Source organism: Sus scrofa, chromosome 2, assembly GCF_054392235.1.
Source record: "Sus scrofa isolate SSC_HxYL_T2T_F1_AM1 chromosome 2, Sscrofa_HxYL_maternal_Yorkshire_Landrace_v2.0, whole genome shotgun sequence".
Taxonomy (NCBI): domain Eukaryota; kingdom Metazoa; phylum Chordata; class Mammalia; order Artiodactyla; family Suidae; genus Sus; species Sus scrofa.
The window spans coordinates 147,530,928-147,548,779 of NC_139384.1; the positions used below are offsets into that span (position 1 = coordinate 147,530,928).

The window sequence follows — 17,852 nt, forward strand, 5'->3', positions numbered from 1 at the left end:
CCATCTCTTATTATAATAACTAACAGTTGAGTGTTACCGTGTATATTATATGCCAGGTACTGTCTAAGTGCTTGGCATAGGACGTTTAATTTTTGTCTGTACAATAGCCCTGTGAGGTCGACACTACTGTAACACACCCTCATTTTATAGAAGAGTAAATAACTCTTCAGTAAACCCTAAATAACCTGACCTTGGTCGTACAGTGGTGGAGCCCAGCTTCAAACGCGAGCATCCCGACGCCAGAGCCTGTGTGTGGGTTGATGTTCTTCCTGCCTGTGTGCCGGGGCCCAGGTACCCATCGTGCATCTTCCTCCAGGCTCTGGCTAAGGTGTGCTTCCCATACTTGTAGTCATGAAAGAGTATTTTTTTCCTTTTGCTTAACAGATGCTAAGTATTTCACTGTTGATAATAATCTTTCTAACCATGACTACCTAATAGGCCTTTGAACAGATTTAGCCTTGCTTACCGAACCTGTTGTCTTTTGCTGAACGTGTATTTGTATATAAAGTCTCATTTCCTTGGGGGCAGATTCCCAGAGGAGGGTGTTAACTCCTATCAGAAATACAGGAGTTTCCATATTGTTTGGTATGTCATGGGGCTCTATTCTAGTCTGGAGGATGAGGAAAGGCTCCCAGGATGACCCACAGATCCACGGCTTTGCTTCTGCATGGGGTTCCCCTGGAGGGCAGTGTGGAGCAGGGCTGATCCCAGGAGCGGAGGTTCAGGTGTAGAGGGTCAGCGGGGAGGCACTGGTATTGAGGGAAAGGGAGACAGAAGGGGGACGGGAGTGGTCCAGGACCAGCTAACGCATCCTAAAGCCAAACAGGGTGCACCAGGAACCCGTGCCAAGAGGGGACTGCAAGGGCCCAGAGGAGAGCAAAGCTCATCACGAAGCCGGCAACCAGGAGAGAAGTCCAGATCCTTTTGTCCACCTCTCGGTGTCTGAGTTGCCAAGGAAAACAGCATGGTCAAGCTCCAGTTGGAACAGCGTTTTCATCCACACGGAGAAGAGACACCAAGATCAGCCCCCGTGTGCACGGATCCCTTAATGGCTCGGGGGGGGCCCCCATCCCTTTCCTGCTGCCTAAGAGCACCCCTCTAGTGCCATAGCAGGACCCCTCCCCTTCTCTCACTGAGTCTGAAACACTGAATTGCAGGCGGGGGGCAGTTGCCCCAGAGTCACTGATGTCCATGCTTAAGCAGAAGAAAGAAGCACAGGTTGTGTGAAGCAGGGAAGGATTTTCTCACACAAGCCTGGCACAGGCTGTTTGGGCTCTTTTTGGGTAAGGAAGTGTTCCAGGCCCAAGGCTTATTCTTAGGTGGCGAAGCAAGACCTGAAAGACTGAGCTGGAGACTGCCTTTCTGACAGGGTCCACTACAGAGGATGTGCCCAGTCAGTCTTTGCTAGGACTTAAATCTGAGGACAGAGCATTCACAGCCCCTCTCGGTGGGTGTCACTCTGCCAGGGCCCTGAGTAGCATCCTGCTGCTGCTCTCAGGACAGATCTTAGATGCCACAGTTTCATACAGGGGTGTCAGGGAAGGAAACTGATGAGGGGGTCTCTTGTTACTTCACAATTACCAGGTCATTTTTCAGTTTTCACTGTAATCAAGTTTGTAAAGCATTTTTCATGCTCCTAAACTCCCAGTGTGAGGCATCAGGCAAAGGAAACCCAAATGTCTCAGACACTCGAGACCAGTGACATTTGATTACGGTCTATAGAAAGATTCCTCTGTTGTGTTTTCATCAAGTGGCCAAAAAGGGAAGAAGAGGGGTTAGGTCATAAGTCCGTATTTCAGATTATTTTAGGTTAAAAAAAAAAACTAGTTAAAAAGAAGTTACAAGTGAGTATACTGAAAACCACTGAATTGTACATTTTATTTATTTTTTAGGGCCGCACCTGTGGCACATGCGAGTTCCCAGGCTAGGGGTCCAGTAGGAGCTGTAACTCCCAGCCTACACCACAGCCACAGTACTGTGGGATCTGAGACCCATGTGTCACCTACACCACAGCTCACAGCAATCCCAGATCCTTCACCCGCTGGCCAGGAGAGGTCAGGGATCAAACCCGAGTCCTCATCCTCATGGATACCAGTTGGGTTAGTTACACCTGAGGCAGGAGAAGAACTCCCGAATTGTACATTTTAGAGGGTGAACCTTACGGCAAGTGATTTACATCGCAAGGAAAAAGGCAAAAAAAAAAAAAAAAAAAAAAAAAAAAGGAATGATAAGAGAATTAAGATACTAATACACATGTAAAAGAATACCTAGTTTGTAAAAAGAAAAAAGATATAAAAAAGTCTATCCACGTGTATCTCCGGCGTGTCTACCGTGCACAGTGCGCCTGCAGCCCTTTACAGAGCACCTTGAGCCTGACTTTCCCAAGTATTTCATCCGGACAGACAGATGGGCAGTGTGCCCAGGATCTTGGCAACGAAATAGTGACAGAGCAGAGCTTACATTCGAACCTGCAGCTCCCTGACTTATAAGGGCCCGACCTGGATCACTAGGGCTCACTGCTCCCCAACTGCGAACAGAGTGGAGCGGTCCCCCAGAACCTCTTACCCCGCCCACCCCACAGCTCCTCTGCCCCTGCCCGCGCCATCCTCCTGCCCGCGCCATCTGTTCGCTCCATCGCCCAGAAGGAGCCCAGGGCAGTCAGGCCGTCAGCGAGGCTGCGACACCCCCAGCCCCAGACGCTGAAGACAGAACGTGCGGTGCACGCTCAGCGCCAGCCCGCCTGCCTCCCCGGCACAGGCAGAAAACGCGGCACCTGGGCACGACTCGAAAGGCCAGCGGAGCGGGGTCTGACAGCGCCCGGGGCTGCGGGGGCCTGCGGGGGCCTGCGGCCCCGCGCCCTCCCGGCTGCCGGCAGAGCTGCCGGCCATCGAAGCTTCCGGGGGCCTTCCGGGGCCGGACCGCGCCTGGGCCTGCGCGGCGGGGCCGGGCTGGGCGGGAGCTGCCCCCGCGGCTCCTGGCTCCGGGCCGGACCGCGGAGCGGCGGCCGGGGCGGCGGGCAGGCAGCGCGCCGGGCAGCCCTGGGCCGGAGGCTATGGCGGCTGCGCTGGGGGTGCGCGGGGCGACGCGGCGCTGGTTCGCGGCGCTGCGGGGTCGGCGCCAGAGCCTCGCAGCTATGGTGAGTGCGGAGAGCCCGCGGGGTCGCGGGAGGGCGAGGCGCCGCCGTGCCGGCCGAGGGGCGGAGGGACCCGGGCCGGCCCCGAAGCGGGCCCGGCCTTCGGGCTCGGACTTTGCGGAGTCACATTCGGGTACCCGGCACGGTCGGAAGCGCTGGTCCGAGACATGGGTGGCCGCAGCATCTTAGTTTTCCTTTGGCTTAAAAATCCCGTCGTCGTCTACGAAATTGCCAACCGGAAAACAACCGAGGCCGACTTTCATTAGAAAAGAAAAAAGTAAACATGAAAAGCAGTTGCGAAAGTATTTCACCATTAGGGTTTCTTGATGAGACTCCAGTTGCCGTTCGGTCCTCTAGACTGTGCGCTCGGAGAGATCGGGCGCCGTCTCGCTCTCGGCTCGCTCGCTGTAAACAGCGGGACTGAATGTGGAATGAATTCATTTCTCTTGGTGTTAATTTTTTTTAAAGGAATTACTATTGAATTACCTTTTTGGTGGCACATTGCTTCTTAATTCCTTTTCTGAGGGGCATCCTGTCAGTTTCCCTGCTTTGGAAATTAACAGATTGGGGGGTAAATTAACTGGAGGGAAAGTTTTAACTTGCAGCACCACCTAGTGGGAAAAAGTTGCGTGAAACTCACCTTTTCATTTTCTTTAATTGCTTGTGGGGGCCCATTTGGCAGTTTGAAATCCTTTAATAGAAGAAATTAAAAATAACTCGATGATGGGAAAGATGGGCACTCTGCTTCGTGGCCACTAAGGCGAGGACGCAGGTGGAGTGCTCACTGTCACCTAGGCGTGTCCCAAGGCATGCCTCTACCTAGGGTGCTTGGTGATCCAGTAAAACTGTGGGGTTTGGAGAGGAATGAATAAACGGACGGGATTGGAGTGGTTGCCACGTGCCGGGCTCTCTGTTGGGTGCCTTCACACTCAAGAGCTCTTTTAAGCCTTTCTGGAATTTTGGCAGGTGGCTGTGGTAATATCCCCACTGTAGAGCGCTGCTCATCAGAGAGGCGAAGTGATTTATTCAGCACCCACAGCTGGAAGTAACAAAGCTAGATTTCGAATCAAGATGACTCTCCAGGAGTTCCAGTTTGGCTCAAAGGAAACGAATCTGACTAGTATCCCCGAGGAGGCAGGTGGGATCCCTCACCTCCTCAGTGGGTAAGGATCTGGCTTTGCTGTGAACTGTGGTGTAGGTCAAAGACGTGGCTCGGATCTGGCATTGCTGTGGCTGTGGTGTAGGCTGGCGGCTATAGCTCCCATTTGACCCCTAGCCTGGGAACCTCCATATGCCTTGGGTGCGGCCCTTAAAAAAAAAAAAAAGAAAAGAAAAAGATTACTCTTCAGATCCTGTGCTTTCTCCATCCCTCCCAAAGGGGGGAAAAAAATTCAAGTCCACCGCAAAGGGTTCTACAGAGGGTATGTCCCCAAGAGAACCGTTTGTGTTACGTAGGTGACATGACTCCATTTCAGCCCCAGACCTGATCCCTGTGGCTGTGGTGAGCGCAGAGTGCATGTCACCGACCTCACTGGGCTGTGGGTGGTGGAGCGAGCAGAAAAAATCGGCTCAGGGTGGGCTCCGCAGACCCCAGGCGACTGCTGCGTTACCCACAGCATGGTTGAGAGTTTTCTTTTGCAGCTATTCAATAATAATTCCCTTTCTTTTCCAAAACGACTCTGCATTGACCTAAAATATTTAAATATTCAGTTACAATTTTAGATTATTTCCTAGAGGGGGTCTGCGTGTGAAAATTTTCAGAGCTATTGCTGTGAAACTAATGAATACTTTGGTTCTGAATAGTGTATTTTTTCCCTTTTTTTGGAGTTTCGTGGACGTTTAGTTGATTGGCAATGTTGGGATCATGCCTGGTGTACAGCGCAGTGATCCAGTCAGACCCGTACTCGAGTCCATTCTCTCTCAGATTCTTTCCCCACGTCGATGATCGCAAACTATTGCGTGGAGTTCCCTGTGCTGAACAGCAGGTCCCTGTGGGTCCGTCATCCCATATACCTCAGTGTACATGGGCCAGTCCCAAACCCCCATCTGTCCCTCCCTCCCCTGCCCCACCTGCCCCCTTTGATAATCATACGTTTTTCGAAGTCTGTGAGTCTGTTTCTGTTCTGCAAATAAGTTCATTTATATACATTTTTTAGATGCCATATGTCAGTGACATATCATGTTTTCCTTTCACTGTAGCTGCACTTCGTGTGCTAATCTCTAGGTCCAGTCATGTTGATGCAGATGGTGTTATTTCATTCTTTTTTACGTGCGTAATATTTAAGTGTTTTTAATTTTTTTTCTTATTTTTTCCCCTTTATTTATTTGCTGGTTTGGTTTGGTTTGGTTTGGTCACGCCTGCGACATGCAGAAGTTCCCCAGGCCAGGGATCCAAACCACGCCACATCAGTGACCATGCCGAATCCTTAAGCACTAGGCCCATAGGGAACTCCTTTAAATGGTTTTTGATAACAAGGCTTTAAACATTTTTATTTAATTAAGACATATTTTCATTTTCTGTTTGGTTAGTTATAGGGAAGGATAGCTGACCTAGCGAGGAAGAAACTGGAAAGCTGGCTCATTCGTGTCCTTTTTTTCCTCTTAAAGAATAAGTTGTCTTAGAGTGAGTTTACTTACTTCGCCTTCTTAATTCCATTGATGTCAGTGGTGAAGGCTTTTAGGATTTCTGAAGTGGGGATGAGTTGCAGTTTCATAGTGGAGGATCCAGTCCCTGGTTGCCCTTTTTTTTTCTTTTTCTCTTTTCTTTTTAGGGCTACACCCGCCGCATGTGGAAGTTCCCAGGCTAGGGGTCGAATTGGAGCTACAGCTGCCAGTCTGCACCACCGCCACAGCAACGCTGGATCCGAGCCACGTCTGCAACCTACATCACAGCTCACGGCAGTGCCAGATCCCCGACCCACTGAACGAGGCCAGGGATTGAACCTGCATCCTCAAGGATGCCAGTCAGGTTCATTTCCACTTCGCCACAGTGGGAACTCCCCGGTTGCCCTTTGCTAAGGAGTCCTCACATTAGTTCACTCTCTCTGGATGCCAGTCCTGCCCTTATCTGAGCCTGTAGTAGCCCTGCAAATAGGTAGGGCAGGAATTACTGGTTGGTACTTGTGCCAGAATGAGAACATGGCTCTTCTGGCTTCTCCTAGAGTGTCCCTTTCTTCTGTCTGACATGCTTTTCAGAGTTCTTTCAGTTAAAAAACAAATAGCATAGGAGTTCCCGTCGTGGCACAGTGGTTAACGAATCCGACTAGGAACCATGAAGTTTTGGGTTCAATCCCTGGCCTTGCTCAGTGGGTTAACGATCCGGCATTGCCATCAGCTGTGGTATAGGTCGCTGACGCGGCTTGGATCCCGAGTTGCTGTGGCTCTGGCATAGGCCGGTGGCTACAGCTCCGATTGGACCCCTAGCCTGGGAACCTCCATGTGCCTCGGGAAGTGGCCCTAGAAAAGGCAAAAAGACAAAAAAAAAAAAAAAAAAAAAAAGCAAATAGCATAGGAAGTCTGGGCCCGTTAACCAAGTAACTCCAGGTTTGGGAATGTCATTGCCAGGGTGAGTAGGAGCAGGGTGGACAGTTGTGCACAAGTGCTTTGGACCGGGCGGTGCTCTGGCCAGACTCTGGAGAGTGTTCGTTTTGCTGTGTTTCTGAGAAAACTCACTCCACTAAGGCAGGGGCTTTTTACCTGTAGTCCAGAGGCTCTGTGGATGCCCAGAAGTTATTATACAAAATCGCCTGTGAGTGTGCATTTGCTTTTTCCTCTTTGGGGATTGGGCTTCCTTTGCACTGACAGTAGATGGTGAACCCAGAGAGCTGGGTGAGGAAGGACTGAGAGCTAGGAAGTGGGAGCATCCAAAGAGCGATAGACCAGGAGTTTACAGCCTTGAGTTCGAATCCTGGTTCTACCACGGGACGTGCAGGGTGTCCTTGGGTGGATGTCTTTGTCTCTGTTTCCCAAGTCCTGGAATGCTGGCCATGGGTGATGGTCTTTGGTACGACAGCCAAATGGTCAATGTCAGCTGTATCTGTAATAAACCAGAGAAGCTGACCTGTGAAGTCAGGCATTTGTAAGGTGCGGTGAGCCCGTGTACCACGGAGACAGCTTATTTTGTCTAGAGTGAGCCTCGTTTTTGTCTCTTTTTTCTGAGAACAAAGAAACCAAAGATGGGTAGAAATTGTTGCCCTTAAGACTTTTTTTTTTTTTTTTTTTTTTTTACATCTCTATGTAAAGAGCAGTTAAGTTTATTTGAACTTAACCAAACCTCTACATTCCAGAGAGTAAACGTCATCTTTTCTTAGTCGGCAGGTGCCCATGGGTTGACAGCCGAGGAGAGGAACCAGGTTATACCTGACCTTCAAGCAGCAGGATGGTCGGAGTTAAGGGAGAGAGATGCCATCTACAAAGAGTTCTCTTTCAAAAATTTCAATCAGGTAATGATCACATATTCTTGCTTGGGCCGTGGTCTGTTTTTGTCACCTTAGGCTGTACCTCTTTCTAACGCTCCTGATTGCCTGGTGCCTTGTGGACCCAGGGTCCCAGTCCTCCCTTTTGGTTTCCAGGCTAGGTCCTCCATCCTTGTGGACACGCTGCCACCTGCTGGGTGATGCTCACCTCTAGGGGACGGGGGTGTGATTCGTGTTGTTTGGAAAATCCAATTCTGAAAGCCCTCTTGCTTTGCTTTGCTGTTGGTTGGGATCTTTAATTTCCTGTCAAGTTTAAATGCCGTGAAAGAGAGCGTGAGCTTCTCACATTTATCAGAAGGGGGCCTGAGTCAAAATGCACGAGAAACGCATACCTGCACACTGCTTTCCCCTGCTTTCGTTGTCTTTCTCCCTGTGGCTGCGTTTCTGTGTCTACAACATCTCCCAAGCTTCGCCCTCGTCCCTGATTGGCTCATTTTCTCTAAGCCCCGTAGCCAGCCCTTGAAGCTTTTCTGAAAGGCTGCTCTTCCCCCGCCCCCGGAGATTGAGCTTAAACAGGGGACCTGTTCCATTAGGGCCCCACCCTGTTTAGAGAGTCATCTCCCATGACTTACCCTTCAGTTCTGACTCCACTGCATTTGTGTAAGGTCAGTGCTTTAGACTATTTCGTGTTTGTTCAGTTAGTTCAGTAATCCTCCGGACAGATTTATTGTTTTTATTTATATTAGGTGTCAGCATCGAGAAGGCAGGGACCGCGTTTGCTTAAATCACTGTCTGTTGTACCTGACGCAGTGCTGGGTACAAGCAAGCGTTGGACAACGGCGGACATTGATTACAGTGTTGGCATGTTTCTGGAAGGGTGTGCGAGGACCAGATTTCCACCAAAGAGACCGTCGCATGTTTTCCTAGTAAATGCCCTTGGCTCCACTGGGCTGCCTGCCCTCTTCTGCTCTCCATCCATCTGGCTGCCAGCCTTCTGCTGGGTCTCCAGCTCCTGAGCAAACCTGGACCGAGCCGACTCCTTGTCCTGCCGCCCCATGTGCTCGGCGGTGCTTGTCAGGGGCTTAGCACCCTGTGGCTGGTGGCAGGGAATCCCATTGGTACAGTAAGCTTGTGCATAAGCTCCAGGTAGCATTTTCCAAGCTTATTAAAATTCTTACATGTGTACAGCCTGACTCTTTAAGCCTGGGCTAATTTATTGGGCTCGAACATGTGGCTTAAAGTACTTGGGTAGTGTTGCCTCAGGCTCTGCCCATGAGTCAGTCATCCAGCCCCACTCTCACCTTGTGCTCAGGGTACTTTGGGAAATGGGAGGAAGGGAAGCCGAGCAGGGCATCCTTGATTAATTTTTTTTTCTTTTTTGTCTTTTTGCCTTTTCTAGGGCTGCACTCATGGCATATGGAGATTCCCAGGCTAGGGGTCTAATTGGAGCTGTAGCCACTGGCCTATGCCAGAGCCACAGCAACGTGGGATCCGAGCCGCTTCTGTGACCTACACCACAGCTCATGGCAACGCCGGATCCTTAACCCACTGAGCAAGGCCAGGGATCGAACCCGCAACCTCATGGTTCCTAGTCGGATTCCTTAACCACTGAGCCACAACGGGAACTCCCCTTGATTAATTTTGACGTTATTCACCAGGACCTTTAAGAAACTTGACTCCCCCCCGCCCCTCCTCACTCAGCTTTTAGGGGAAAGAGGCAGATGACAAGGAAATCAGCGGATAGCAGGGAACATGTTCAGAGAAGCAGCCCCACAATGATGTCCTGGGGTCAGCTTTCCAGCCAGGCTCCTGTGACTTGTGCGTGCCTGGGGCCTGTCACAGCAGCGGATGTCATGACATCTGTCCGTGTCTTCCGGCCAAAGACCCCCAGGAACACAGCGGTAGTCGAGCGAGTTGGGCCTCGTGCTTGTGCAGTGAGGGAGGACCCGTAGGGAGGCCGCGTGGGGCAGCTCCGGAAGACGGTGCTGGAAAGACCTAGCACAGGATTGGGCCTGCGTTCATGATTGTGGGGTTTTTAAGGAATCAGGACTTTGACCTGGATTGGATGTTGTCGGGAAACAGGTTCTTCTGCGATTGGCTCTTTGAGTAAATCTTACCTACGGGGAGAGAAGAGACTGAAGCCCAGACTGGTGCAGAAGCAGTGGCCAGTCACTCGCCAGGAGAGGGGGGTGCTTGGTGTTTCGGGGCTTGGACCTTGTTTGTGTTTGGCCTGTGCCGAGATGCTGCAGGGTGCTGTCTGTCACACTCGGTGTTACATCCCATCAGTGTCATGGTCACGGTAATCAGCACAAGAGGGGGGATGGTTTTTCTCCTGATCCTTCCTGGTGACACAGTGGCCTCGTCTGCTCCTGATGTTCAACCCCAAGGTCCAGGTTTGAGTGCCGGGCCGGCTCCCAGCAACGCTGGGGCCTGGGTGATAGTCAAGGCCAGCTGCCAGGTGGCAGAAGCTGCTTTTCTCTTTGTCACGACAAATGTTTAGAGCAGTGACCCTCTGGTACCGCTAGATCCTCACATAGCTTTCATTTAGAACAGAAGAGGTATTGGCTTTTGTATTCTAAAGCAAAAATAATACAAAACATTAAAATAGGTTAGTGTAAAGAAAAAACAAATTCCAAATGCAACTATTTCCGTCTTTTTTTCTCTTCTAGTTTTGTTTTTTTTTTTTTAATTTTTGTCTTTTTGCCATTTCTTGGGCCGCTCCCGCGGCATATGGAGGTTCCCAGGCTAGGGGTCTGATCAGAGCTGCAGCCGCCGGCCTACGCCAGAGCCATAGCAACTCGGGATCCGAGCCACGTCTGCAACCTACACCACAACTCACAGCAACGCCGGATCCTTAACCCATTGAGCAAGGCTAGGGATCGAACCTGTGACCTCATGGTTCCTAGTCGGATTCATTAACCACTGTGCCACACAGCGGGAACTCCTTTTCTCTTCTAGTCTTTCTCCATGTGTGTAGTTTATTCACAATGTGGCAGTTGTACAAGCAGTTAAATTTTTATTTTTATTTATTTATTTATTTATTTTTTAATTTTTTTAATTTTTTTTGCTATTTCTTGGGCTGCTCCCTCGGCATATGGAGGTTCCCAGGCTAGGGGTCCAATCCGAGCTGTAGCCACCGGCCTACGCCAGAGCCACAGCAACATGGGATCCGAGCCGCGTCTGCAACCTACACCACAGCTCACGGCAACGCCGGATCGTTAACCCACTGAACAAGGGCAGGGACCGAACCCGCAACCTCATGGTTCCTTGTCGGATTCGTTAACCACTGCGCCACGACGGGAACTCCCACAAGCAGTTAAATTTTTAAAACGTTGTTTAATTTTTATTGTAAAAGTAACATTCATGAACTCAACAAATATTTATTAAGCGCCTTCTCTGAGCCGGGCACTATCGTAAGCGCAGGTAGCTGCTGTTCTAGTGGAGGAGAGAGACAGTAAACCCAGTGCTATAATTTCGGGTGGTGATAGGTCATGGATAAGAATACAGTAGGCTGTTGGAGTGGAGGCTGTGGAGGGCTGAGCACACTCTTTCAGATGAAGGGGGGAGGAGTTCCCTTGTGGCCCAGTGGCTTAAGGACCCAGGGTTGTCACTGCTGTGGCTCTGGTTACACCTTTGGTGATGGTTCGATCCTGGCCAGGTAATTTCTATTTGCCACAGGGGTGGCCAGAAAAAAAAGGTGACGGGGGCTGGAAAGGCCTCTCTTGGGAGGGCACCCCTGAGGCCTGCGTCGTGTGAGGGCGCTCAAGGTGAAGACCCAAAGCAAGTGTATTCCAGGCGGCGAGCCGAGCAAGGACAAAACTGGAGGGGGAGTGATGTTGGTGTGGCCGAGGAAGAGCGACCTGGGGGCGAGGGGTGCCGAAGGGAGAGGAGACGATGGAAGAGAGGGTGGGGCCGGAGCCCTGGAGCCTTGTCGCCGTGGCCGGGAGCTTGGGTTTATTCTGTGAAGGAAAGCTCTTGGAAGATTTCAGGCAGACACGCACTGTGTTGTGGTTTTTGTGCTCAAAAGACCAGCCTGGCCGATGCGCTGTGAACAGGTGGGAGACTGGCAGGAGAGGCAGAGCAGGCCGGCGACACAGGTTGCTGTGGTGGGACCAGAGGCAGGAGGTGGTGGGAGACTGGGGGAAGCGGCGGGATGGAGAAAGGGAATGGCGTCTTCATTTATTTTTTATTTTTATTTTTTTTTGTCTTTTGAGGGCCACACCCACGGCGCACGGAGGTTCCCAGGCTAGGGGTCACATCGGAGCTACAGCTGCCAGCCTACACCACAGCCACAGCAACGAGGAATCCTTAACCCCCTGAGGGAGGCCAGGGATCGAACCCACAACCTCGTGGTTCCTAGTCGGATTTGTTTCTGCTGTGCCACAATGGGAACTCCGGATTCTGCATTTATTTTGAAGCCAGAACCGTCAAGACTTGCTATGAGATCGGAGGTGGGGGGAGGAGAGGGTCTAGGGTGATCCCAGGGTTTTGGTTCAAGTTCTCACGTCAAAGGTGGTGCCACCAATGTCACTTATGCGGCTGGGGCAGAGAGGGGTTGGCAGGATAGGGAATTAAGTATCCCTTTTTGGTCATGCCAGTTTGAGGTACTTACTGGTCACCCAGGTGGCGATATCAGATCAGAAGTTGGTGCTGTGAGGTCAGGGTTCAGCTTGGAGAGAACACTTGGAGAGCCATCGTAGGGGGTGCTCATGAAAGCGGGGTTCTGGATGGGCAAGAGGCAAGAGGACGGGATGGGCAGGGGGAGAGGCAGGCATGGGATGCCCGCAGGGCACGTGGTCGGAAAGAAGGCTGAGTCACATGCACAGGTGTAGGTGGGTGGCTCTGTTTGTCCTGGGAAGATGAGGCAGTTTTCTCTTCTGATTGCTTCTGTGTTTTTAGCAAGGTCCTCACTGGAAATGAGTTGCCGTGGGAGGGAGGAGTGTGGGAGATCTGGGAAAGGGGCAGGAGCCCTGGACGAGGCCTCCTAGAGACGAAGGCAGGGAAGAAACGAGTGAGACGTGGTCAGTTGCTGGGTGGTTCTCAGTGGCACTGGAGATCTGGGGGCAAAGCTTTCTTTTTTTGTCCTTTTGCCTTTTCTAGGGCCGCTTCCCACAGCATATGGAGGTTTCCAGGCTATGGCCTGCGATACACGGTCTGGGAGGGCGAGTCGGCCATGCGATCAGCTGTTAAATGCACACCCCCCGTGCTCTGAATCTGGAAGCTGATCTTCTGGACGTCGTTCCTCCATGTAGGCAAAACTCCTGTGTGAAGAGGGCCGCGGTGGCCCCGAGGCCCTGGCGTCTCTGCTGGTGAGCAGGCATTTCCGCGTGCACGTGTGCGCCTCGTCCCGACCGCGTCTCCATCTCCGTCGCCGCAGCCCTGCCCAAAGCAGGAGGTCGGGGAGGCCTGCTGTGCTCCAGGCGACAGCACCGACCTGGCCTCAGCTCTGTGCGCTGGTGGCAGCCTTCTCACACCCGAGACCTCCTGTCTCTTAAGAGAGTTCCACCCACCCTGGGTGTCAGCATTTATATTTTTTTAGTCTTCGTTGTACATCCAGGTAAAAAATAGGTTCTCTTGTGTTCGCTCAGTAGGGTATGGACATTTTTCAGTTCTTTGCACAGTCTTGTCATTTTACTCACAATAAATGTTCAGGAGGAAGATTACACATGTTGGGTGTTACAATTTAAATGGTTTGCTTCTGTAGTAGCATGTGGAAAACAGCATCACAAGAATTGGCTTCAGAATTCGCTTCTTTAACCATACGTTTTAGAAACACTTTCATTGACCCTGGCTGAAAGACCTTGGCAAAAGTTTGGGTGATTCTAGGTGTTACTATAAGCAGAGCTAGTAAGATACATTTGAACTTTTTTCCTCTTCAAGCTTTTATCCCAAGATAGGGTTAGTTCCAAAGACTGCACATGCGTTTGCTCGCTCGGCAAATACTTAAGCAATCGTAAATACTTAGGGTTTATAAATGTGAAAGTGCTCCTGAGATTCTAATGGTGTAGGTGAATGCAGCGGCCGTGGTTTCGGGGGCCGTAGCCCACTCCCTCTCCTTGGTAGCGGTGCCAAGGTGACGGTGAGGCTTCATGGCCATGGCAGGCTTTTCGACACCTGGAGGGCTTGGACTCAGACAGGGTGGGGCTGGCATTTGCACAGGAGTTTTGCTTTTTTTTCTGGTCGTGTAGACATAAGGAGGGAGAGGTCTCAGAGTGACAGGCACATGGATTCTTAGGTGTTTGGCAACTGCAGGGTGACGGCACCGAAAGGAGAAAACGTCAGTTAGAAATGTGGGTGTGAGCCTTCCAGAAAGATCCATTTCGTTAGGCGTTGTCCTGTGGGGACAAGTGGGAAGCGGACAGCATCCGAGGAAATGTGATGCTGTGGAAGCAGGTGCAGAAGGCGAGGCTTTGGAACGCAGGCAACATCTCCTCCAGATGCCAGCAGGTGGAGCCCTCCAGGGCAGGAGCCCAGGTGGGCCAGGTGGCATCACAGGCCCCCTGGGGACACGCACCCCATTCTCTCCCTCCTGGATGCTGGACCACCCTTGTTGAGCGTGGAAACAAAAGTCAGCATCAGGAATAGACGAGAGCAGGGGCGGGACCCCGACCTAGTGTGGTACCTTTTAGCTGAGTGGAGAATTCCGGGGAGAGGCAGCAGGGAGTTGCCACTTGGTAATGGAGAGCACTTTTTTTTTTTGTCTTTTGTTGTTGTTGTTGTTGTTGTTGCTATTTCTTGGGCCGCTCCCGCGGCATATGGAGGTTCCCAGGCTAGGGGTTGAATCGGAGCTGTAGCCACCGGCCTACGCCAGAGGCACAGCAACGCAGGATCCCAGCCGCATCTGCAACCTACACCACAGCTCACGGCAACGCCGGATCGTTAACCCACTGAGCAAGGGCAGGGACCGAACCCGCAACCTCATGGTTCCTAGTCGGATTCGTTAACCACTGCGCCACGACGGGAACTCCTGGAGAGCACTTTTGATTCACGGGCGAAGGACTGAGCTTTGTAATTCGCTGCGTTCCTGGAGGAGCTCCCGCACCTAGTCTCTGCCTCACTAGGTGGGCCTGCCTGCCGGGCGTCCGCGTTTGTTAAGTGGAATCTCAGGAACTGGCTAGTTCAACACGCCAGATTTGACTCGCAGAAATGGCTCTTACATGGTTTAAGTTACTAGCTTGTCAAAGTTGACTCTCTCTCAAGGAAGGGTCCACGCTTGTTTGTTCCCTATCAAACATTTGCTCATCACATTTTGGTTATGGTAACTGCTGCCATGAATAGATTTCTGGAGCTGGAGTGGGGCAGGGCCCGCTCACTGGCCCAGGCCAGTGGTCATGGTGGTGGTGGTGGTGGTGGTGATGGGGCCCCGTGCCTCTCGTGCCTCTCGCAGCAGTAGCACCACGTGTGAGTTTGGGGTTTGTAAGATGTTTCTGTCCCTGTGCCCACAGCTCCTGCTGTAGAGCAGTTGAAAGTTGCTGTCGCTGACTTACTTTGTAAAGATGTTTTATTGAGGAATTTGATAATAGGCTTATGGTTAACGTTTCGAAACACTTAGTGAAGTCAAAGGCTTGTTGATACCAGAAGACAGACAACTGTTAATGGACATCTTAACGGTCCTGGCGGGGCACAGGTGGCGGTCTCGGGAGCTCTTGTTGCGAACAGATTAGTCCGGGTTTTATTGTTCAGTGTTGTGTACCGAGAGTTGCTGCGCATCAAAGTTACGAGTCCGTGATGCAATAATGTAAATGTCACGTCCGAGCGCTCTTGCACGTGGGTATCCACTGCCTGCTGAGGGTAGGGAGACACTTCCCTGAGGCTGTTCCTGAGGCTTCTGCATCATACGGGTTAGAAAGTGTCACTTTGCTCTTAAAGTTGAGGCTCAAGTCTGTGTGTCTAGGAGCCAGGTACAGTCATCACACCTGCCGCTTGCAGTAAACACCTGCCCGCTGATGGGCTTTGTTAGCCAACTAGAAACCGGAGGAAGTGTCTGCCGTTGTCATTGGAATGGAGAGCAGAGACATTCACATTTGAGTAAACTCGCCGTAGAATTTGAGAAGCTCATCAGCCCGTCTGTGTCAGGGATGCATGCCGTGTGCACTCTGCGTTTAGTCTCGGTGTCCCACTGTGGCACAGCGGGCACGAGTCCGACGAGTATCGAGGCGCTTATTCTTGGCGTCGCAGGGAGCCCTGGGCGGGACACACTGATGTTGTAGACGGTGGCCGGGCCGATGGTGTGATGTCTCCCAGGGTAGGGAAATTAGACCCTGCGCTGTTAGCCTTCTGAGTCTTACTTCTGCTGTTTATGTCACAGGATAGGTTTAGACCTGACATGGATTTCGAAAAATCACACGCGACAGAGAGACGAGGGAGAATGTCAAACAGGTGCAAAAAATGCGCATCTGACACCACGCTGCCTGTGAAAATGCTGTGGTCATTTACCCCGCCCTTTAATAAAAAGGGACTTTTAACTGCATCGTTTTTTCTCAGTTGTATAGTAAATCTTCTGTTTACACAACGTTGCCTGAGTGTTTCGTAAAAGTCAAACAGCCAAGAAATAAAATTTCCTCAAACGTCTTTGTCTTGCCCTTGTACAGATGGCGTAAAATCAGGTGTGTAAAAAATAAAAAACAGTTTGAGCTGACGTGAAAGGCATTTCAGATTTATGCTTTGCAGATGATATTGCTATGATTAATGCATTCATTGCTTTTTTTTATTGCTTTTCACAGATAATGTACATGATGCATGGAAAATGTTGTGGGTTTAAATCTTTGCCAGGTTTCGACTGTGAATATCAACAGATGTTATCATATAAGTACTATAATTATTATAAAATAAAAAATTTGTCATGAAACGCATTGACATAAATTTCGTTTATGTAAATTGCTTTCATTAGTCTAAACCCTTAGTGTGGCGGTTAAGGTTGGTGAAGCACTTTAGATGAGATTAGCTTGGTGTAATGTGGTCACAAATGGGCTGCTTTAAATTTAACTGACAAGAAAATAACACTCAAAAGTTAGGAAATTACCGAGGCATTTGTTTGTAGCCCGCATTGCTGGTGCCGCTTAAATAGCCTGAATATGAATTAATAACAATGGACTGCTGGCTCGATAATGACGGAAAATAATTTAAAGGAGACCTCAAGTAATACCTTAAAAGTCTTTTGGTCTTGCTCTTTTCTGCTCTGTTTCTGTTTGGCTTTGGCATGCCCCTCCGTTGCCTCGGTACAGCCGTGATCATGCCTGGTGAGCTTTGCACAGCACGAGTTTTGTCAGTCGAGTTTGGGTGCCTTAGGGCTCTGACATAGCAGCTTGCATTCAGCTGTTCCAAGATATGGACCTTAGGTGCCTGTCGGAGCGGCCTCCTCCGTGGGTCAGCTCTTTGGAGTGGCCAGTGCGGGGCCGCACCCGTGTCTCTGTGGCCAGGGCATCTCTGCCCTCGGGAGGGGCTCGGCAGACACAGAGCTCATGCTGGCCCCCAGTTCTCTGTGTTCTGCTCTTTTCTTTACCAGCTTCTAAACAAAACAAAGCAGGACGTGCGCTCCTCCGTTTTGCAGAAAATTTGCTACTGTATTGCCCTTCCGATCCAGGCTAGGATGGGCCATTTTAACTAATTCACTAAAATTAATCTGCTGAATTTTACAGAAAGACCAGACTGAGATGGGATTGCTGGTGGTCGCACTGGGTGCTGTCGCAGTAGCGGCCGGACTCGAATCTCTGGTTCCCACAGCAGCATTTTTTGATGACTGTGATACAGAGAGGTGTTTTTGTCTGTATTTTAACATCTTTCGACGAGATGCTTTGTTTTCCACGGACTCCCTGTTGGATTACTTTTCCACCTTAAACGGGTTTGACAGTACTTCCCCGAGAAAGGGGCCGTTCACCAGCTCCGAGCAAACACAGCTGTGCCTGTGTCGCAGCAGCCCAGCCATCACTGCTGAGCGACCGGACGTCCTTTGCTTGTGTCCTTCACATCAGTCCTGCCAGAACAGCACACGCTGCTGATGAATCACTTTGCCCCTGTGCTCTCAGCCGGTGAGGCAGGATCGTGGCCTTCTCCCATAGCAGTCGTTCAACTGACTTCCACTGCCCTGGCCTTGCCACTGCGGCCCTGGCCATGCACGTGCACCACGGGCCTGGCGCGGACCCCGTCCGGGTTGGGCTGAGAGCCAGAGAGCCTGGCTCTGTCCAGATCAGGAAGCAGCCTCTTCGGGGCTCGCACGCTCTCGGCCCAAGGCTTGGAGGGAAGAAGATGCAGAACACGTGCCTCATTCTGTTTCTGCCCAGAAGAGTTCCCAGGTTTGCTGGGGA

General features: G+C 51.0%; 1 protein-coding gene across 2 annotated transcripts in view; it reads left to right on the top strand.

Moving 5' to 3' along the window:
- Window positions 1-2,620: 2,620 nt before the first annotated feature.
- Window positions 2,621-17,852, top strand: part of PCBD2 (pterin-4 alpha-carbinolamine dehydratase 2) — a 52,926-nt gene continuing 37,694 nt past the window's right edge. The window contains exons 1-2 of one of the 2 annotated variants that reach the window (XM_021084778.2): window positions 2,621-3,136; window positions 7,444-7,575. In XM_021084778.2, the coding sequence (XP_020940437.2) occupies window positions 3,053-3,136; window positions 7,444-7,575 (216 nt within the window). In that variant the 5' untranslated portion in view covers window positions 2,621-3,052. The remainder of the gene's footprint in view (window positions 3,137-7,443; window positions 7,576-17,852) is intronic. The other variant, XM_085014607.1, reaches the window with a different exon arrangement.